Source organism: Halictus rubicundus, chromosome 1, assembly GCF_050948215.1.
Source record: "Halictus rubicundus isolate RS-2024b chromosome 1, iyHalRubi1_principal, whole genome shotgun sequence".
Taxonomy (NCBI): domain Eukaryota; kingdom Metazoa; phylum Arthropoda; class Insecta; order Hymenoptera; family Halictidae; genus Halictus; species Halictus rubicundus.
In genome coordinates this window covers 32616998-32639970 of record NC_135149.1, presented here as the reverse complement: position 1 = coordinate 32639970, position 22973 = coordinate 32616998, and the positions used below count along the sequence as shown (strand labels likewise).

Genomic DNA, 22973 nt, shown 5'->3' with positions numbered 1-22973 from the left:
ATTTTCGACCTATTAAACATATTGAGAAAGAAAATCAATTTCTCTTTCACTCCAGTTGGTTGCAAATCGGATAGAAAATTTTTATTTTGCATAGAACCGCTGTAAAGATCCGCTGTCTAATTATATGTGAATATGCTAATAAATTGTTGTTTTTTCTGATATATTTTTTTTTAAGTTGATTTACGTCTTACCTACAAGATTACTGGTATTAAATTGTGTAATATCTCAACACATGATTAAGATATTACGTGAGATTCACTAATATTTATTCAAAATTGGTAAATAAAATGCAGTATAAAAAAGTTCATGGATGATTACAATACTGTTATAGATAACTGATAAATAAAAATCAGCTAAAACAAACTTTTAAATTCCTCATTTTTTCAGTAAAATTGAGATGTTGAGGTTTCACACTCCTTTGTAAATATTTTTACGTAAATAAAATGAGATGCACTGAAATATTAGCGTATCCACAATTGATCACTTTTTCGAAAACAATCGATACGATTTTCTGTGGAGTATAAGTATTACATAAAGCGGTTCTAATAATATCTTTTTTGTTTCAAATTTTATATTACATACTATCGTAAAATTAGAAAAGGATGCAAACCTAATTTTCATCGGCAATTATTTAATTTAATATCGGAAATGTATTTGCAACATTATTTTATTTATCTCAGTTGTTAGAAAACTTCAACATCGAGTTACAAGTATGTCAAGAAAAATAGATAATGTAATACTTTTATTTTGCGCTCCCTAAAGTTTTTCAACATTTTAGATTGTTTATGCGTCAAATGGTATAGACATTTTTGCAAAATGGTTAATACGAGAAAAGCACATATCAATTGCTTTGAAGATTATTTTTTAAATTAATTTCGCAGTTAATATATATTAAAATTCCGATTCGTTCAATACACAATCATAAATTAAAAAGAAAAATTGAAGAATTCTAATTATTTGTTATCACTTATAGCGTATACAGTAATTGGCAAATATTACAGTGCGTAAAAATTGCGTTATGCGCTTTTCATGAAACATTACTATATTTTATGTAGATATAATATTTACACTATTTTGTTCTTAAAGACCATGAAAATCAAGTGTTCAAAACATTTTAAGTACTACATGCCAATCAATAGAACCCAAACGTAAGCATGTTTAGCGGATTACTTAAATAATAATAATATTCAATTTGGTCAAATCTTTGGAATTTTGACTAAAAAAAAAAAAACTACTACAGTACTTTGATTGTTGTATAAAATGACTAACCATTTTTCAGAAGAAACAGAAGTGGCGCGTTCATCGAACTTATTAATACTCTCAGACAATGAACCACTTTTTTTTTGAAATTTTACTTTTTGTTTACCATTCAAGTTGCAAAACATTAATGAACAAGTTATTATAGTTGATGTTTTGGGTATACATATTTGACCGTTTAGTTCTAAGAAAATATTAACAGAATGAATGAAAAAATAAAAATGTTAGTATGTGCTAGTGTGTTTGAATAAAAAGTGAACCTTTCTGCAGCAGTAAATATGTACAAGGAGATATAACAATTAGTGTGATTAATATAATCTCATTTCAAATATTATTGACAGTATCTGCTACACGTTGAATTTGCGCATGAACAAGCATCAAACTATGTTAACAAAAAGACATTGTTTCTGTTTCTCTTAAAACACAATATTCTAATTAATTCATATGCTAGGCTACTATGCAATACCACTTTTATATGGACCTATCTGTGAAATATAGTTCAATAACTCTAAGAATGTGTAATATACATATGTCATCAAGTATAAAGGCTGTTGTCGTGACAAAAAAAAAAAATTGAATGTGACTGTGATTATAATCAATATTGATATATGTATAATGAAGATCAGAAACATATGTAAACGACAAATCGATCCGGCGTGACACGTGATTTTTATTTCGAGTCGTCTTTTACCTTTATCTTGGAATTCATACATTCGTAAAATGCTTGCAAAAGATCTTTTTCGCTGAGTTTCGAAGCAACCGCTTTGAAAATTGTCAGCAAACTTTCGTCGGATTTATTACACTCGTTGATATGGTCAACTGCAAATTGGTCGGACCAGAGTTTGTAAAAAACGTTCTTGGTGACAACGGGGGACTGAGACTCCAAAGCCTGTGCTATATCACTGGGACCGTGGTTCTGTAAAGCTATGTCCAAAACCAGTCGCGACGGTATAAGTTCGTCGTTTGCCACCGTGTGACTAATAATTACATCGATCGGCAATCTCTTCAACATAGCATCCAAACTAGACAATTCCGTCATGGGCGTTCTTATTCCTTCCTGTTCTTCTTCTTTCAGCTTCTTCGACAACATCTCCGCGAGCTCAGAAGACGTACACTTTTCACAAACAGCATCTTTAACCTCGGCGAAATCGAGGATATTCATGCAATCGCTGGTTCGTATCTTCTGTCGGTAGGCGTTCAATAGTTTCACGAAAAACTGTTTTTCAGAGGCAAAAATATCAGGAAGCCGCAGTAACACTTTATTAATTCCACAGGCACGGCAAGCGAATTTCAATGTTGTTTCATTGCAATTCGGCCTGCTCTCTGTGCCGAGCATTCTTATCGTTTCTCTTTCCAAATCCACCTGTGGTACGTGCCTCATTTTATTCTACAAAAATTAAAAATTTTTTTGTCAGATTGGTATACAATAGATGTTGACTTTTCAGTTTCATGAAAACCTCTCTCTCCTACTATTTCTTTAGGCGTCGCTCAACACGCCGCGCCGTGCCGTCGTAACAATATTTTCCATTTGAAGCAACGGAAAATTTAAAAATCTATAGTATTTGTAAAGTTCAATTTCTTAAGGAAAAGAAAACATAATTTTACTATTGACATTTTTTTTCGAATTCGAATGCTTTCCAAGACATATTCAACTATGTTTCTCGTCGCAGTTTTTAGTGTAATTTTCATCCCTTCGGTATAAATAATAACCGATAGAAAAATACGTGTCATATGCTTTTATAACAACTACTTCCCATCAAACTCGCATGAAAATCATCAAATATCACTCAGGTGTGTTCCCGTGTAAATTGTTGTCTGAAAGCTGCCCGTCGTCGTTACAATCGCCTTATACGAGGTCAGTAATCTACGCTGACACGCCCACGAGCTTCAGCTTTCCAATAAAAGTGAAATCAAAGTGAAATAGTTACCTTATATTGCATAAAAATTTTTTCTGGAGTACACCTTCTAACTGCGCTTTCCAATACCAAATTAACATCTATTTCATCCAGGAGATCTTCTAAAGATGTTTGCGCTTCGGCAGATTTTGTGGCTTTACTTGGCGCAGGTTTCGACGAATAAAGGGAGTCACTACTGGTACAAGCAGCACTAGTCTTCGCTGCGTGTAAAGCAGCCATTGCTTTAGACATGGTAGAATGTCCAGAATCTGTTTGTGACGAGAAGACAACATCTAACATAGATGACACTGGTATGCTCGTCATTTTTCTAAACAGAAGTATAATTCTATTAACTATTAATCGCTAGTTTGTCACATGAATTTCAAAATGATCCACCTGACATGACATCTAATAGGTAACGAGATACATATTATCAAAATAATTTTCAATGCGTACCTACTAACTGAAAGCTATTATTAAAATTATTTCAATAATATTTCGTTAACTATTAGATTTAGAACACATGAAGGTCCATACATTTTTACGCGTAATTTGATACTCGATCGATTCGCAATTGCAAAGGTGATTTATTCGTTCCAATTGAATAAATCAAGGTGACCTTGAAAACTCCGAAACACCTTAACCCATATAAAAAACATTTGCATCAGAATATTTCCTCCCTCTGTGCCATGTAAGTTTTGTATATATCATATTATTATTTTTCATATTATTATAAATAATCGAAATATTCAAGGTGGTCATAGTTATTGGTCCACCACGAATGAATAATAAACTTTGTTTTACTTATTACGTTGTTAAAACCATTTTTTGTGCAACTTTAATACGAGTATATGGCTACTACATTAATCACAAATGGCAAAACGAAATATATATCGCTCGTCATAGGAAGTACAAAACTATGCGTGCCCGCTCGAAAGTTAAAACAGGATTTTATGATTTATATTGCAATGAATAAATCAAGTCAAGTGGATCAGCCTGAACTAGTGAACATGCAGGATAAATGGTAAGATAACATTTCGAACGTACGTGGGTGTTGATATTTTTGAAACCGAAGCAGAAGCAGGTGATACAGCAAGTTCATTTGAAGTTGCATCCAAGCTTGACTCTATTGCATTTTCAGGCGAGTCAGGGATTTCTGCCTTGATTATATCCATATCGTAAATATCTTGTCGTGACGTTGTCGTGTCATTCGTAGTCGATTCAGAAGTCAGTTTTGATGGTTGGTCTTCGGATATCGTGTTTGTTCGAAATACAGGTACATTGTTATTTACATTAAATGGTGCTTCGATCTGAGAAGTGTTGTCCAAGCGTTCCATCGCATTGTTCGTTTCTTTTGCAACGTGTGTTCTTTCGTAACATTTTAAGACGCTTCTTACTAATTCAACCTTCGAATTACCTTTGACGGGCATCCTGTTCACTTCACGCTCGGATAATCGCGCAAGGTCGCCAATAGTTTCAAGGTTTCTGCTTCGAAGATACGAAGACAGATGTTGCACCCACAGAGGGTTCGTTAGCTTTTCAACGATAGACTGTATAGATTCTGAAGACGAGGTCAGCAACGGATATATGGGCTGCGTGGAGTCCAAAAGCTCTGGATCAGACATCTCTGCGTCAAATTGAGTTACGTTTTGGCTGTCGTTGCTCAATGGTAAGCTTCCAAACACCGAGTCCGTAACTGGCAAAGTATCTTGTTCTTCTGCACTGTCTACTGCTTTCGTACTAGTTCGCATCAATTTTCCACAGAAAATTTCATCCGAATTCGTTGTAGAGTTCAAGCTGGAGATATTCTGTACGTCCACTGTGTCCTCCAAACTATCGGCATTTGAATGGCCTTTGCATGAACTCTGTATTACCGAATCGTTCGCAATATCGTAATTAAGAGAATCCTCTGATCTGTTTTGCATAGAAAGATTCTGTCGATCGTTCGCATCGCCGTTAGCGTTACTATCTGTAGCATCTACATTGTCGTGCTTTGTTTCTTCTCCATTAAATAGATCGTCATTAGTGTCGGCTGCAGGTGCTTCAGTGTTGTTCTTGGTGGCGTTATCAGATCTTTTCATAGTACTTGTCTCGATATTGTCTTTCGTTTCCGCTCGTGCAGAAAATGTTGTATTTTGTGTAATTTCAAATTCAACATTCAAATTATGAATCTTGATTTTATTTCGAACGTTATCTTCTACAGGATGCTCGTCTATTAATTCGTTTTCAACAGGAACACAAGACGTTTGACCGTGATCAGTATCTATTGCAAAATTCTCCGAGTATTCCAAATCTTCCGCTATTTTCGTTAACAATTCATTTTCTCGTTCGCATTGTAAATCAAGTTCGGATGCATTTGTCACGTCTGTTTCTTCGTCGCAATCCATCTTCTCGGACTCGACGTGTATTAGCCTCGGTTTGATATGCTTCGCTCTTATAGGCGAATCTTTACGACTCAACAAGCGAGAAATGGATTTACTAAACTTGTGTGGAGACTCGGTGGTTGCAATTTCATATCCCATTTCTTTTGAAACCGGTGGATCCGCAAAACTTACTCGTTTTCTCTATAAAGAAATAGAATGCATTATAGTTGAGACTGCTTTACTGGCTACTCAAAAACTAAAGGCTATTGAAAACGCTATGCCATGATTCTCACTGATCGTACAACTGGTCCATGAAACCACAATATCGTTACCTAACTAGTTTCTTGAAAAATCGTATACACGTTTCATTACTAGTCAAGTTACATTGCTTGAGACAATATTTCTAGTTCATTGCAAGAAAGTAATTTATAGAATGCATTTGCATACACCGGACCTCTTATATGTATGTTGCAGCATTTCACCATTTGTATCGGCTGCTGTATCATACGAGAATCTACTAAATAGATATTGAAAAAGATAAGTACCTTATTAGGAGTCGTGCACTCTGGATCTGGTTCTGGTATGGACTGTCGTTGACGTTTAAGAATACTAACACTAGGCGATGCAGTCAACGAAGGTGGATTTGCACTTGACCACTCTAAAATTGGCAATTCCTCCGTTTCAGTCGATGTTCCCTCGTTCACTTTTTCAACCTGGACATCAGTTTGAATAGATACAGAATCTACTGATTTGTCTACTTTCGAAAAAATCTTCTCCCCATCATTTTTCAAATTAGAAAACAATTTCATTGAAGGTGATGGACAATAGTCAGACGACCTCATGTTATTAAAAATTTTCTCTTGTCGACTACTACACGTAGCTGTTACTTTATCAGGTTCTTTAAGCGTAGGATTCTTTTCTTTCTTTCCTGTTTCACTTTCTGTGTCTTTAATCTTGAGTTTCTTTGTTGCAGCTTCATCATCTATGGTCACCGTGTAAGTTTCAGATTCCATCTTTGCTTGTTTTGTCACTAACCCTAACATATGTGCTGCACGACCTTGTGCCGAATAAGCTTTAAATTTCAATTGACGCTTGGTCAAACTTTTTGGCGAGGAAAACCCGACAATGGATTTAACCGATGACCCCTCGTTCGCTTTTTGTACTTCAACTATAACGTATTTCCCATTATCACACAAATTGTTATCAGCGGTTGGAGTCGATATCTTTGGCTTGTCGGAATCAACTTCAACGCTTACCTCGGATCCCTTAACATTACCTTTAGGAACTTCGTTATTGTCGTCATCGCAAGTACTTGCAACAGTGTTTCCCATCTCTTCATCTTCACCTGGAGTCCCTTGAAGTTTTGGTGATTGCCACGCCTCACCAATTTTATTAATTTTAATAAAACATTGTTTCTCAGTACACTTCTTTTGTAATTCAGACACATCCTGCGAATTTTCTATTATATCCTCTGTATCATCCTCAGTCTGTGTTTGATGTTCAACCAATTTTGAATCTTCAGTTCTTACAACACTTTCCCCGACGGCAACGTTTCTACTTTCTACTTCGGTATTAGATTCATCATCCTTAGGTTCTACAATTTTAGGCGTATTAACTATCGAGTTAGCATCGGGCACTTCACTTTCAATATCTTCTACCGCAGTCTTTGACATATCTATCTGTACAGTTTCTTCTTCTTTCTCCTCTCCTTCTTTGATGTCTTCTTTATTCTTTTTTTCTTTATTCTCTCCTTGTTTATTCTCTTTTTCTGTATTCTCTTCTTTACACTCCTCCTCTTTGCTCTCGTCTTCTTCTGCTTCCTCTTCTTCTAGTTTCTTCTCTACTCCCCTTTCGCCTCCCTTGTTTTCTACAGTTATCTTCGCATCATTATCTTCAGATTTAGCAAGTTCATTGTTTTTGTCTGTATTTGACTTCGATTTGATCAATCTACCTCCTTTCCTTACATATTGAGCTTTATTTAATTCTTTGTCATTACTTTTTTGGTTTTTCTTTAAAGAATCGCCAGTTTTAATATCACCGGCTTTCAATTTAGATGTTTTATTATCAGGAGATTGTTTCTTACCAGTAACTTCTTTAACGCTATCTTCGTGACCCTTGGATCGACGGCTGTTTGATAAAGGACTATCAAACACCATATTTATACGTAATCGTGATATTTCGTTCTTAGTCCGTTGACTCAAACTTCCATCTTCGATTATTGCTTCGATATTATCAACTTCTGTAGTTTTGGAGCTATCACTATCGGTAGGAGTATCATAGTTTACTGCCATTGTTTTAATCTTGGTGCGTCGACGTTGAGTCGTACTTTCACTATCACTATCCGAAGTTGCTTTCCGTTTAATACCTCTTCTCTCTGTTTCAAGAAACTTGCTTTTCGAATCACTCGAAAGTCTATGTTTATTACCGATTTTTGATTTATTATGAATTCCTTTTGTTCTTAATTTTCTTTCCCTAACCATAGTTGTGTCAGACTGTTCTGGTTGGCTGTTAGTTTCTTCTACTGTTTGAGAAATACTAGGCGTCATAATTGTGCTGTGTCGGTTTCGTCGTTTCCCACTATCTAATATGGATGGGGACAGCCTTTGATCGCTGCCTTTATTTGTGTCTCCTTCTGCAGAATTCTCACAACGTTCTGCTACTGTGACTGTTACGGATAAATTTTCGTTCTTTTCTAGAACGTCCTTCATGTTTTGTCCAACATGTTCTACCGACATTCCATCATTCTGAATAGTTGTCTTGTCTATGATTTCCGATTCTATCATTTTCAATTTATTCTCTTTGTTTGCCTCGTCATTTATAGCGTTTTTCATTGAAATATTATCTTTTTTAGCTAAAACTTCGTTTTTCCTATCAAACCATTCTTGTAAATTTTGAGTATCCTGTGATGAAGACTGCGACAAATCGTTATAAAGTGCTGGAATATCATCTCGTTTTCGCTTTAATGACTCTTTTTGATGATCGGTCAAACGGCTGACATCAAATTTTAGATCAGTCTTGATGTAAACATAATCCTAAAATTAACCGGTAATAATAAAGAGAATATTCGAAGCAAAACATACTTTTACAACTATAAACATTTACTGTGCAATGACAAGTTAGTTAAGCAAAGAAATTAAGAAAGCAAAGAGGGTTTCATTGGTGTCTAATAGCTCCACCTCCTTCCAGATACAGTTTCGTTTTTTACTGAAACGATCACATTCATCGGTCGAATTACATAACTAAAAAGATGAACACAATACTACCAAATGATTAAAGGTGGAGTTAGACACAGAGAGCGGTGAACTCCTCTTGCTCGTATGCCAATCCGCTAACCAACTTGACATCCCTACCCCCAGTAGTCTAGTAAGAAGAGACTCGGGAAGATTTCGGGTCTTATTGGTCAGAGCTAAATAGACCAGATATTACGGACTCGGACGTGTGCCCGATACATACGTGTTAATACATCGGATAAAATCGAGCGGACTTTTTCTCGACCTGGCACGAAACAAACCAAAGCGGCTATCCAAAGATTAGACGGAGCTAGAAGCTTACTCCTTTCTTTCTTGCCTTTGTACCGTCCCGAGAGTCTCTTTTTACCAAACACGCATGGTACATGATGTTCTAATTTATAAGTCTACTGTAAACTCATTCCATACAATATTTAATTTAGAAAAAATAGTTGTTTAAGCGATTTAGTAGAGCACTTTTAAATGGTGAGACTAAAATTCAAATTACGTTATATGTAGAAGACCATGTTACACGTAATATCAAGAAAAAAAAAATATGTTACAAATGTTCAGAAAAATGATTGGAGACTTCAATTATATTGAAAAAGGGTACTAATGCCAAAAGAACATGCAATGTCTTTTATGATTCTAATTGAAAATGTTTAAAAGTAAACTGATAATTTACAAGTAATTGTTCAGTACTTCTCGAACGTAATTTTAATTATGTTATGTGATTGGACATGTATATTGAATGTAGATGTATATTTACCTCAGAGTTAGAATCGGGTAGTATTTTCTTATCGGTTTTACTAGATTCTTTCACTATACTTTTCGGGCTGCAGGAACGTCTATTTAAAAAGCTACCAACCATTTTAATTTGGTTTTGTGATTTTTCAACGACATCACTCCTCTTTGTAGCATCGCGTCTGCGTGATATTTTATCTTTACCAGTCTCGATTTCTATCTCTTGAAATATTGATTTAGCATTTCCACTTAACACATTCGTAAGATCAAAAAGTGAAACTGCTTGATTCTGTACGTCAAGATTTCTGTGACTCAAAGCAAGAATAATAGCTTTCTTGTACGATAAAATAAGATCATAATCAACCAGTTTATTAAGACCTTTGAAAATACTGACAATAGTTTCCCATGTATTTATTACCTAAAAGTGGAGAATTGCATATTATAATACTGCAACTTATGTAAATCTTAGCGGATTCCGGTTATTTGGTACACATCAGGGCATATAAACATCAGTCCCAATAAAACAAGGAGAATCAGATCTATTCTGATACTGTTCTTTGAGCTTCACCTCAAATATACAGTTACCCCGATTAAACGATATCTCAAATTAACAGAACCCACTCTACATAAAAAAAAAAAGAAAAAAGAAAAAAAAAATAAGCATTAGGTACATACTTCTTTATTTATTAAATCTATTTTAGATGAAAGAATCAGTTCAACCGCTGGTCTACAAACTTGTAAATACGATATCACTTTTTGAGGATTGTGACCATAGATCGTAATAAGTACTGCAGAGAGAGCTTTAAGACTAGCTTCACATTCTGCAATATTTGTATTGGATAAGGAGCAAGTTATAAGTTCTATAATCAGGTGTATAATAGATGGAACTTCTACATTCGCTGAAAAATCACAATCAAATTAGTTACAAAATATTTGTATTCGACATTAATTTTGATCATTAATATAATTATCAAAGTACCCAGCAAAAATTTATAGTTGACAGTACTTAACAAAATGTCTAAACATTTTGTGATCAGACTACAAGATTTCTCATTTTTCACTATACAGCACTGCATAGCATTCGCAATGCTTAATAAAATTTCATTAGATTTGACAGTTTCAATAAGATCTGCTCGCATCTCAAATTGTTTATACAAATTTTTCCAAACTTTGATCAATTCTTGTGCCTAATGTAAAAAGCATAGATATTACATTTAAAAAATCATCTTTGTATTACATTCCATAAAAATTAAATATGTTTAAAACTCACTTGCTTATGGTCTTCCAAACTAATATACATAAATGGAAATATTACTATTGATTCAACAGTCTTTAAATTGTGTTCTGCAGCATTACCCTCATTAATTTCTTGTAAATCATCCATATATTTTGTTAGCACTTCTGCTAAAATTCGCCATAATTCAAAAACAACAGTCCTAGAAAAGAATAATATAATTATATTCATAATAAGGTAATAATAAATAAAATATAGTAATGGGATTCAAAATTATGATACACGTTGTACTTGTAGCAACTTACTCATTTTTCTGTTCAGCACTTAATAGTGTAGATAATTTCTCATATATTTCTTTCAAACATTTTAGTGCATGGGCATAATACTCGTTCTTCGTTTCAGACTTAATAGTTTGTGAAAACAGATGTTTTAGTATATCATAGTGGGTCCTTAAAAGAATAATTTATACTCGTTTATACGATTTTTAATATTATCTATTTCAAATAGGTATGTATTAAAAGCATTGTTTATAAACTACGTAATGTTTTATTTGATATCATACATTTACCATACTTTTTGTCATCCTTAATATTTAAAATAAATCTACTTTTCAACCTTTATATATAATATTTACAAACTATATGTATTGTAATGAACAATATGTTATACATAAAATTGTATGTGTAGCGTGCCAAATGTTTTAATTTATTTTATAATAGCCAAAAATTTTGTATGTGTATTTCTTTGTACAAATTATTTGTTATGTTCAAAAAAACTAGTTTCCCTCCCTGGAAACTGGTTTCCTTCCCTTCTGTAGCAATTTATATTCTTTTTATGATTACATGTTGTTAAGGACTGAGTTAATTATTATGTTCTATGTTAATTCTTATATAAGTTAATTTCTATGTTCGAGTTGAGAGTTAATTGGAAACCACGAGAAAACGGGAGAGTCGTGCTAGTAGAAGGCAAATGGAATGGTCGCTTCTGTGAGTAGTCACCGACTTCCGTCAATATCGTCAGGTATGAAAGAGTTCCAAGAGATCGTGGGTCGGACCATCACTCAGTGATCACCTTGGGTCATAAAAGGAGTATGGTCGACATTTAGGAAACTAAATGTGTAGTGAGCGACCCATGATGGGGAACTATTACCTGAGCCCGAACAGGTAGAATAATACACCGTCAACAATAGTGAGCCGGACCGTCACTCAGTGACCACCTTGGGTCACAAAAGGAGTACGGTTGCCATATGGGAAACTGTATGTGCGGTAGGCGGCTCACAATAGTTGGCGATACCTGAGTCGGACCGTCACTCAGTGGTCACCTTGGATCATGAAAGGAGTACGGTTAACATATGGGAAACCATATGTACCCCAGACGACTCAGGATGGTTGCTGCTACCTGAGCTTGCGAAAGGGAAACGATATACGGTGACTCGGGAAAGTGACCTGCCTATGGTTGGCAACACATGTGTATAGTGTTATTATTTTATGTATATAGACATTAGTATTTACATAAAATGAAAACAGTAAAAATGATTTGGACAATTCATTTTTAAAAAATGTACATTGCAGTGACGAAATAAAATGCAATAAAGTTCTTGGCAAAATTAAGAAGACCGTGAGATTTCAGTGGAACAGGACATTGTTGATAGGAATTTGTAATATTTTCAAATTGAAAATTGAAACCAACTTAAGACATTGAAAAAATGCGTGATCCAAAAATGATAAATTTCTCAACTAATAATATGTTTGCATGTTTATCTAACTTTGTACTATACTAGATATAATTAACATGCATTATATTTGTAGTTTAAATACTCACTTGGTAGCATCATTTAATAGTGGAATTTGAACAAGCTTTAATATCATGGCTAATAATACATCATCTTCAAAATCGAAATTCTTGTTAAAAGCAATAATTTCAGGTAGGACTGTATCAAGGATTAAATTTCTGATCATTGGCTTATCCGAAGCACAAATCGTCAATTCGGTGATAACCAGCAGTAGATCTTTATATATTATTTCCTGTAAAATAATATTACTAAATAAGTGTTTTGCAATGTATTTAATTGAATTTCTGTATTAAGAAATAGAATATTAAATATTATCACCTATGTATAGATATCAACCAACCTTTACTTGGGCTTTTGATTCCTGTATGTAGTTAACTAAACTTGACCATAATGTTTTACCAAGTTGATGTCTATTTTTCATTTCTGCATCTGTAAGTTGACTAAGAACAAGCCAAGCTTCTCCTACACTATGAATAAAACATTTATAACTCTCTTGAAAAATAGAATCAGACAGAGAATGTGGAAGTCTCTCTTCCAAGATTGGCGAAAATACTGCGCTATTTTCTTGTTTGGTGACAAGGAGTTGACATAAAGCATCTACAGCAATAATTTTGGTTTTATAAAATCTTTTCCCTGGTGAAGCTACTATTTCAAATTTCGAAGACATTAATGGTGTATCTCCAAGAGGTCCAAAACAGAAGTTTAGAAATTGCGTGATTACTGGATTGACAAATTTAGAAATGTCCTTATAAAGTTTGATAATTACATGCCACCAGACTTCTAATTTTGTTAACGCTATTAATTCACTTTTACTATTTTTAGCGTTCAATGGAACACACAATAACTTTATTCGTCTAGCGGTAGCAAGCTCCTGTGGATCTAATGCAAAATTATCCACCAGTAATTTCCATGAAAGAAATGCTTGTCTGAAACATAAAATAATCAGACTACAACATTGATTTCTGTAAATGAACACTACCTTCTTCACAATTATTATGTATACCTGCGTATAACCGTGTCTACAGACTTAAATGCTTTCTCTTCAACGCTCAGTAAGTTATTTATCAAACCAGCACCACGATGAAGATCCACACCAAGAAACTGAATACTAATGTTCCATTGAGTTGCCCAATCTAATTCACACGTCGATACTAAAAGTAGCATACGTTTGCAGTATGTGGATTGTAACGATGATTTATACTGAGCCCATGCTTCTGGTAATTTAGTACGAATATACGATGTTATGTCTGTAGCAAGTGATTGTTCTAAAAGTTTTAAAGCATGACTTCGTTGCCTCTTATGACCCATATAAGCTAATAGCATTATTTTGTCTAACAATAATGCATGGAACTGCAAAAATAAAAATCTTTTTTATATTTTTGATTTCCAGTTTTACAAATCAAATAGAATCTATTCGATCTATGTCTGTTTTATTTCAAGTATTCATTTCAGTATACCCTTTGAACTTTTGGATCTGATGTTGCTGCAGCCACTTTGTATAACCTCCGTAACAAAATCATGCAATAATTAATTGTTTCCTCTTCTAATCTTTGGTCATCCGATAACTGTCTACTTTCAGCTTCTGATAAAGCTTGAATATTATCTGTGCATACGCCAGGTGCTATCCATGGCATTGTATTAGTTTGTATTGTACACATACAATTGTTAAAAAAATTCAAAGTATGTGCATCATAAGCAACTGTCGATATAGCATTGTCCTCGACTACTTCTAATAATTTAAGAATTTTTAATCTGAAATTATAGCAATATTTCATACATCAAATTATTTGTAAAATTATTTTTCTACAACAATTATTATCTCATTCGATATGCAATTAAACAATTCCAATATTTAAACATTAGAAATCAAATAATAAACAATCAACAAATCTAAACTGCATATCAATGTATAGATAATACATTAGTACATTATTGCATAAAAAGTGACACAAGAAAATTCTAGTTTATAAAAAAAAATCTACATTTGTTATACATTTTATAATTTTTAAATGATACTTTTAAACACTATTATTTGAGAGAATTTGTACAACAATTAATTAATATCCTGCATATTTGATTTAACAGACCTAGTTTTTTGACTTATTTGTGACATGGTTTCAAACAAATTCAAAGAATGATCTCTAAAGTCTTGAATGATCACATTTAGTGTTTCATATGCTTCATTCTGTATATCATTGTTTCCACTCGCAAATACATCAATGACTAATTTGTATAGTTCTTTGTATTGTTCCTCTTTAATAGCTTTCGTTTGTTCCAACCTCTTGCTGTTGCTAAAATAAAAAAAATAATTAGGTATGATACTATATGAAAATTTGCCTATCACTAATTAAGATTTGATAGCATATCTTTTGTAGATCTTACTCCTATAATTAACTTATTATAATGAAAATAAACATGCGCAAACGTATTTGAAGTAACTTTCAATTATAAAAAGATTAGCTACTAATAATCGTGAATATGTCGTAGGCTACTGTAATTAGCAATAGAAGTTACACCTGGACTTACAACGATGCTTTTGTTAGAAATGATTAAACTGATTCATTTCTCCAAGTATGCATTGCAAACAAAATTATGTGAATTCTCAATCAATACATTTTTGTAAGTTTTATTAAACATTACAGATCATGTTTGCTTACGGATCATTTTTGTTACAAGTAGACTGCAAATTCGTATACATGCATATAGAAATTTTTTAGAACCAATTTAGAAAAACTAGGGTTGAATAACAATTTGTTTCTTTTATTATAAACTTTATTGTTGCAAAAATCATTTTCACTCTTTATATCTCACAAATACACATGGTACAGCAGCAGTAACAATGAAAGTTTATAAAATTATGATATGATCAAAATAATAACACGAATTGCTACTGGCAATAGTGGTAAATACATTAAGCTGTTATCATCTGTGGTAGAAAGTAGTCAATTAATCTATATCTTAGCTTCCAATTAACAACCTTTAAATAGAAAACAATTTTTTTTCTATCGTGGTATGTACATAGTATGCTTCACCAGGGTTAAATTCCAATAAAATTGCTCATTTTATTGTATTTTATATGGATGCAAATACTACATATATGTAAGTGCATCAAATGCGCTATATAAAGAAATGCAAATTTCTTGTATGTTTTACATTTATCATTTAATATAAACAAACAAATTGTTTTCTTCTTAAATATCTAATATATAAAATATGTAAACATGTAAAATATGTAAACTTAGCAATAAAAAGGGGTGAAACTTACCTACGAATATAGGTTAAAGCTTCGCGTTTATCCTTAATATTACTGTTTTCCCGCAGCATTTTCAGCATACGCGGGAAAGAAGGCGTATTAGAAGCCATTCTAGAAAATCAAGTTTCACAAGGTGTTAGAATAACAATATTTCACTCATCTCGTCACAAATCCTTCCTATATATAAGGGCTTTTGGGAAAATCATCAAATTATTACAATGTTCCCAGTATATAAATAGTTTCACTAACAGTTCACACATACAGATGAAATCGCTCACCAAGCCCTTCCCAGTTTATTTTGCAAACAGTAAATGGAATAAATTTTAATAATCACTTGAAAGTATTAGGGTACTTTAATCCACAACACACATTATGTATGTAGTACACACCACATACAACTTTAGCCTTTTCTTCCGTTCTTTAACTTTTCCTTCTTTTCCTTCTTTTTGTTCCCGCCTTTTCGTTATTATCTCAAGCATTCACAATGCAACGAACAAAACACCGTTTGTTTTTGAAAATTGATACAAGTAGAAATATGTACAATTACACACACAACAGCTAACGCTTCGTACACCCGGTGAGTTTTCAAAGTATACATACGCCTTCAGATTCCGTTTTCAATGAATTTATTTGTACTGAATGGTACGATAATAAACTTATTTCAAGAACACAACTGTAATTGTCCATTACTTGTATCGTTCAAGCACAGAATCATTCTATTAGTAGTATTACTATATACTGTGTGGTATCAGATGATTTGAAAAATAAGAGCAGAGAAGAATATGCGATCATTTGTGCGCCAAACTACAATGTTAGATATCCATGGATATCGTGTAGATATCCCTACCATATGCTACGCAAAATACGCATGTGTGATACACTGCTAACTGCTAACACCAATACACCAATGTCGGCCAGTGTCGCCAGATTAAAACTTGTCTCCCACTCTACCCTTCTCCTTATAGCATGTTATAGCACCTTATAGCATAAAGCAGAGAGGATATCCTCTCTGTATAAAGCTTGTACAACGTTATTCCCCCACGCTACCGCCACGGCCCGGTCACGTGACGCGTTTCGTCTTTGTCGTGCGTATGTCACAATGTCACGTGACTAATCTCCTAATGACAAAGAGAGGGTAACTCTGTATTCCCCTCAATTTCCCCAGTGTGGCGACACTGGCTAACACTACTAACAACAGCTACAATAGCAATATATTGCAATATACATACATACACACATACATGACAACATAGAGTACACCAGAGACGAAACTCTGGTTGAAACTTTTGGTTTCCTTATCTTCGAATTAGGTGATATTCACTGATCTACCTATAAATCTGCTATACTTCTTTAAGTTGATATTTTTCTCCCTTCCTGTGGATCATTGAATAAAAAAGAAAGAAGAGATTGCAGATGAAAAATTGAAAACGTAGCAAAATTTAAAACTTAATATAATCAAAATTGGTGTTTAACAAATATATGTACGAACTGAGAGAAAATGAGAGTTCTCACGCCCGGGATTTTAGTGTCCCTGGTATAGTGCTGTCCCCTAGTCTAATTTTTAGCCTGGACCAGAACCTGTATCGTCTTTTTAGCCTGAACCAGAATCTGCATCAACTTTTTAGCCTGGACCAGAACCTGCATCATCTTTTTAGCATGTATTAGAACATGTATCATCTTTTAGGATGGATCAGAGCCTACATAGAAAAGCCTCTTTTAACATAGAAGTAGCATCCACTCTGTCATTATTTGGAATCCGCTGCTAATGATGCAGGTTCTGGTCCAGGCTAAAAATTAGACTAGAGGGCAGCACTATACCGGGGACACTGAAATCTCGGGCGTAAGCACTCTCATTTCCTCTCTGTCTCTGGTATACATATGTGATTTTGTAACGGTGCAATTGTGAAACACGAAACAATTTCTACTCGTGCGCCAATCTATGTATACGTTTTCATTGCTTCTAGGCTTCCAACATAACCCGTTTCGGATTTATTCTTTCTCTTGTGATATACCTTACTTTTCCGTATTACAGTTTAAGAAACGAAGTGGTGAATGAATATTGTTAATAATAATTACATGATACCACGTGTCAAAAACTGGAAGGAGGCAAGCATAAAGATTTGATGATCATTTGATTCCTATAAAACCGTTCATGACTCCTGACAGTAAGAAAATGCAGAAGGTTGGAAAATTGAATGCGTCGATTGATATCATTCCGTTACAAGGATCCAGCGGAGATTCAAAATCGAAAGCTGCGAATAATAAACTCAAAGTTGATCTTTCTCATAGAGACGTTCGGGATCAGTTATTAATTTCTCGTGTGCAAACGGTAATTCGCTGATTTCTTTTTTTAAAGTTCCTTTACTTAACTATGTAGATACATAAAGCTGACACATTTGTAATGCGCACTTTGCGCGGTAAATTTATCTACCAACATTTAAAATACATAACAAAAGAATTTTACAAATTATTTATTATTTGAAATGTTTAAGTCTATGCATAAATAAGTTATTTATTAATTTTTTACACCTCACTCGCAGATTGTATATAAATAATACTATTTGAAATATAATGAATCAAATTTGTTTATAAAACATTCAACTATAATTTATTATGTAATTGCAAAAATGTAGAATTAAACAAAAATAAATTTATTTATTTGTTTTAATTTTGTTTTTTTAATAAAATTTTTTCATATTTTGTATTTTAAACATATTGTATATATACCGTTTAATTTTTAGTATATGCATGAGAATGAAAACAAAGTTTACATTGATGTTCATGAAATGGCAGATACATTGCAAAAGAAATATCGTGATTATCGTATAAAGAAACGAGGCCCGTTTAGAGCTTTGGTACGTAAAGCATACGACGAACTCACAGAGATGTTTGCAAAAAAACATTGTCCTTGCGATTGGCCTGCTTATGAAGACGAGGATGACGAAGAGGAAGTGGATTTAGAAGTATTAGCATATATGTTATATAAATACTATTTTTAGTAGCACATCTAAACAAAAATATATTGGTTTTAGTCAGATCCTCAAAATACTATGTTGGACGATATGTTGTTGAAAGTATATAAAAAGTCGCAGAACAAACAAAATGGAAATTCTAGTGACAAAGAATTAATAGATATCAGTAGCGACGACGATGCGAGTAAAGCGGACTCAAACACTTATAATAAGACCGATGAAACCAAACTGATGAATCGACAGATCAAGCCAAATTCATCTTCGCATGTAGAAAAACCTATACCGTCTAAGGACATCGAACAGAGAAAAGCAGTAAAATATCGCTTTCATTAATTTAGTTGTAAAAATCTTTATATTGTGTATGAAATTATTACATTATGTAATGTTTTATTTATAGCCTACAAAAGAAGCACGACAAATTGCAGCAAGTGGTACACCAATTGAACCGTTTAACAGAAAAAGGCAACGTGATAAAGAGACCGATAACAATCAATTTACATTCATGAAGAAAGCCAAAGGGATCCCTGTCTCAGAACCTAAAGTTACGTTCACCGACATAGGAGGTTGTGACAAAGTTCTAAAAACTGTATGCAAGCTACTTGCTCATATGAAACATCCGGAAATCTTTAAACAACTTGGTATATCACCACCAAGAGGATTTTTGCTTCATGGTCCACCTGGGTGTGGCAAGACATTACTGGCATACGCTATTGCAGGAGTAAGAATGCAATTATAAATCATTATAATTGTTTCTATCTCATTATTAATCTTTTATCTTAAATGCAGGAACTGGGGATACCATTGCTGAAAGTTGCAGCACCTGAACTTGTGGCTGGAGTATCAGGGGAAAGCGAAGCACGAATTAGAGATTTATTTGAACAAGCGTTAGCGATTTCACCGTGTGTGATTTTCTTAGATGAAATTGATGCTGTTGCACCCCATAGAGCGACTGCCCAGAGAGAAATGGAGAGAAGAATTGTCGCCCAGTTATTATCATGTTTAGATGGTAAATTATTCTTATTACTAAATCGCATTTATTATATTATATCGACCAATCCACCTCCAATTTCATTTTTAAACGAAGAATGACGTTTTATCATGCAGAATTGAGTTTAAAAGAAAATGGTACTGGGGTGTTGGTACTTGGAGCTACAAATCGCCCCGATTCATTGGATCCAGCATTAAGAAGAGCCGGCCGTTTCGATCATGAAGTGTGTCTTGGAATACCGGATAGAGATGCGAGGACAAACATCCTAACTGTACATACAGAGAAAGTTGCACTTGCTTCCAATGTTAGTTTATCTACAATAGCTTCACTAACGCCTGGTTTTGTTGGAGCCGATTTAGTTGCACTAATTAGAGAAGCTGCTATGGCGGCTGTGGATAGGTAACTTATTTAATGTTTTCTGTCTACATAAAAGCCAATGTACTATATTATGGACAGCGAATTGTATCACTTATTTTGTTTCCACTAGGGTACTTGAAAATGTAAACAGATCTGAAACAGATAATAAATCATCGGAAACAAGAGAAGTCGAACCAGACGCTGAAAAGGAAAATTTTGAAAATACTGGTAATTTAGACGAAGAAGCAACTACCGAATCACCTCCTTCAAATCAAGACAACACAGTTAAATTGAACAAAACAATCAATTCTGCAAGCCCTCAAGCGCTAATCGAAATGGACGTGATACCAGAAAATTCAAAATCTCCAGATTTGGCGGCATTACTTACTTGGTTACGTAATGATCCACCACTTTCTTCAGAACGATTAAGGAATTTATGTATCGATCACAGTGATTTTGAAACTGCTCTTCGCGTTATTCAGCCATCAGCCAAGAGAGAAGGCTTTGCAACTGTACCTGATGTTACGTGGGATGATGTTGGTTCCTTGAGAGATATAAGAGAAGAATTACAGATGGCTATACTGGTAAAAGCATATAACACCTCCTTAAAAGTTCCCTGTTTGTTTAAACTGATCAAGTATGTTTTTTTGAGTTGTCTTTTTTTTCTGTTCAATTTAACATTATAGGGTCCAGTTCGACATTCCGAACATTTTACAGCCTTAGGATTAACAACACCTACCGGAGTATTATTATGTGGCCCACCTGGATGCGGTAAAACATTATTGGCTAAAGCGATTGCAAATGAAGCTGGCATCAACTTTATATCTGTTAAGGGGCCAGAACTTCTGAACATGGTAAATTTTTCAATTGTTTGAACGTATACCTTGTAGCAAAATACATATTGTGTCATTGGATATTTACTAACTAGTGTTGTTTTCGTAAATGATAAGTAAAGGTAAAATTATGAAAATCATTTCGTAAAAGGAAAAATTGTTTGTGTTCGCACTATTTTTTGAAAAATTAAGGTAATCTTGAATCTTTTAAATGGGACGCTTACATATCAGGTTGTATCGCATGAAAGCGTATAACAGGACGAATCCGGTCACCATATATAGTTATTAGTACATAGTCACATTTGAGGTCATGTAAGTAGCAAAGAAACCAAAGAAATCTTTTTTCTTTTATTTTTTTGCCTTATAGTTTTGAATTGACGAGAATAACACTGTCACCTTAAGTTATTTGTAAACTGTTATAAAAATATAAAAAATCATCAGACAGGTTACAGGTAATTTGTACAGGATTAAAATGATTCAGTTTTTATATCAATGTATTTTGGCTTTCTTTTAGTACGTTGGCGAAAGTGAGAAAGCAGTTCGACAATGTTTTATGAGAGCAAGGAATTCCGCACCGTGTGTTATATTTTTCGACGAGCTGGATGCTCTGTGTCCAAGGCGATCGGACGGCGATAATTCTGCTACTTCACGTGTAGTTAATCAGATGCTTACAGAAATGGATGGAGTAGAAGAGCGTCAAGGAGTATTTTTAATGGCTGCGAGTAATAGACCTGACATTATTGATCCAGCAGTTTTGAGACCAGGAAGATTAGATAAAATTTTGTACGTGGACCTGCCTACAGCAGCAGATCGTATTGATATTTTAAGAGCACTGACAAAGGTATTCTATATATTGATCGTAGATAAGTGTATAGACTAATGTTTTCAAGGTGATATTTATTGTAAATAATTGATCTATACAGAATGCATCTAAACCAAAACTAGCTGCGGATGTGAACCTCGAACAAATCGGGTATAATGCCAAGTGTGACGGTTATACTGGAGCAGATTTGGCAGCCTTAATCCGAGAAGCTGGTGTAGAAGCATTGAGAGAATTAATGGACATACATTATACAGGTCAGCCGGAAATCTCTATGCGACATATTTTATCAGCATTTGATAAAATAAGACCATCTGTACAAGAGAAGGTATATATTTTCAACATTATATGAACTACAAACACACCTTTGTTTCTAACATGATATTAGGTTAACAAATGATACGTTTTAGGACATAAAACATTATGAAAAGCTAAAGAAGCTATATTCGATTAAAAAGAAATCGGACGACTCTCCGATGGACACTCCAACAGACGCAGCTATAGTAGATGTAGTTATGGAACCTATGGAAACGTGAAATAAAAATATTACACATGTATGTAACAATCTTCCATTTTAAAATACTCTTTCAGATTAACAACAATGAAATAAAAAGTGTACACACTTTGACCTTATTTTTATAGTCGAAGCAGTTGACTAAGTGCAGATGTAGTTGCAATATTAAGACTTAGTTGATCATTTGAAAATAATAATTACATTTATATTTTTCTTTATTTTTTAAACACTAGACATATGCGATGCGGAAGTTGTCATGGTTCTTTTTTCATAAATAAATGAAATTATATACAACATACATGGTTTATTTTACCGACAATAAACATTATCTGAATATCCATTTTAAAAACTAAATCTGATCGATTTGCGTATTTTAATAAAAAAAGAAAGAAAGAACTGAAATGATTGATAATACGTAATATAATATTGTTTTCTTTATAGTATATATAGTCGGGGAGACAATTAAATTAATTAAATCGATTAGAGTCGACTGATTTCGAGGAAATTTTGTACGTGCATACAACTCATTTAGATGTACGAAATGCATATTACAAATTTTCATTATAGGCTCAGATAAAAAAGTTAAAAATCGTGACCTTCACTTTTTCTTCCAAATTTCGAGCAATAACAATTTTTAAAAAATTTTCTATAAATTACCTAGTACACTAATCCCTCTAAAATCTCAAAAATACTCATGACTAAAGTTGTTTCGTCCAGTTTTGAA

The 22973-nt window shown here is 33.7% G+C and overlaps 2 protein-coding genes across 4 annotated transcripts; one reads left to right on the top strand and one right to left on the bottom strand.

The window, feature by feature from the left end:
- Window positions 1-249: 249 nt before the first annotated feature.
- Window positions 250-16675, bottom strand: LOC143361301 (uncharacterized). 2 transcript variants are annotated; one of them, XM_076800599.1, is made up of 16 exons: window positions 16028-16675; window positions 15778-15955; window positions 14600-14803; window positions 13970-14264; window positions 13516-13862; window positions 12853-13438; window positions 12542-12744; window positions 11026-11169; window positions 10757-10922; window positions 10466-10673; window positions 10162-10385; window positions 9512-9904; window positions 6061-8547; window positions 4200-5716; window positions 3186-3480; window positions 250-2644 (listed from the first exon to the last, which is right to left on the bottom strand). In XM_076800599.1, exons 2-16 carry the CDS (start codon window positions 15873-15875, stop codon window positions 1928-1930), a joined length of 7884 nt encoding a protein of 2627 aa, XP_076656714.1. In that variant the 5' UTR covers window positions 15876-15955; window positions 16028-16675; the 3' UTR covers window positions 250-1927. The 2 variants fall into 2 exon arrangements, with proteins under 2 accessions (XP_076656714.1, XP_076656705.1); XM_076800590.1 differs by having other exon boundaries at window positions 15778-16675.
- Window positions 16676-17704: 1029 nt separating this feature from the next.
- On the top strand, window positions 17705-22543 carry Smid (nuclear valosin-containing protein-like smid). 2 transcript variants are annotated; one of them, XM_076800484.1, is made up of 11 exons: window positions 17705-18094; window positions 18507-18728; window positions 18798-19049; window positions 19135-19455; window positions 19524-19743; window positions 19842-20124; window positions 20213-20666; window positions 20769-20936; window positions 21430-21756; window positions 21839-22063; window positions 22146-22543. In XM_076800484.1, the coding sequence occupies exons 1-11, from the start codon at window positions 17918-17920 to the stop codon at window positions 22269-22271; spliced, it is 2775 nt and encodes a 924-aa protein (XP_076656599.1). In that variant the 5' UTR covers window positions 17705-17917; the 3' UTR covers window positions 22272-22543. The 2 variants fall into 2 exon arrangements, with proteins under 2 accessions (XP_076656599.1, XP_076656606.1); XM_076800491.1 differs by having other exon boundaries at window positions 17955-18094; window positions 18559-18728.
- Window positions 22544-22973: the final 430 nt, after the last annotated feature.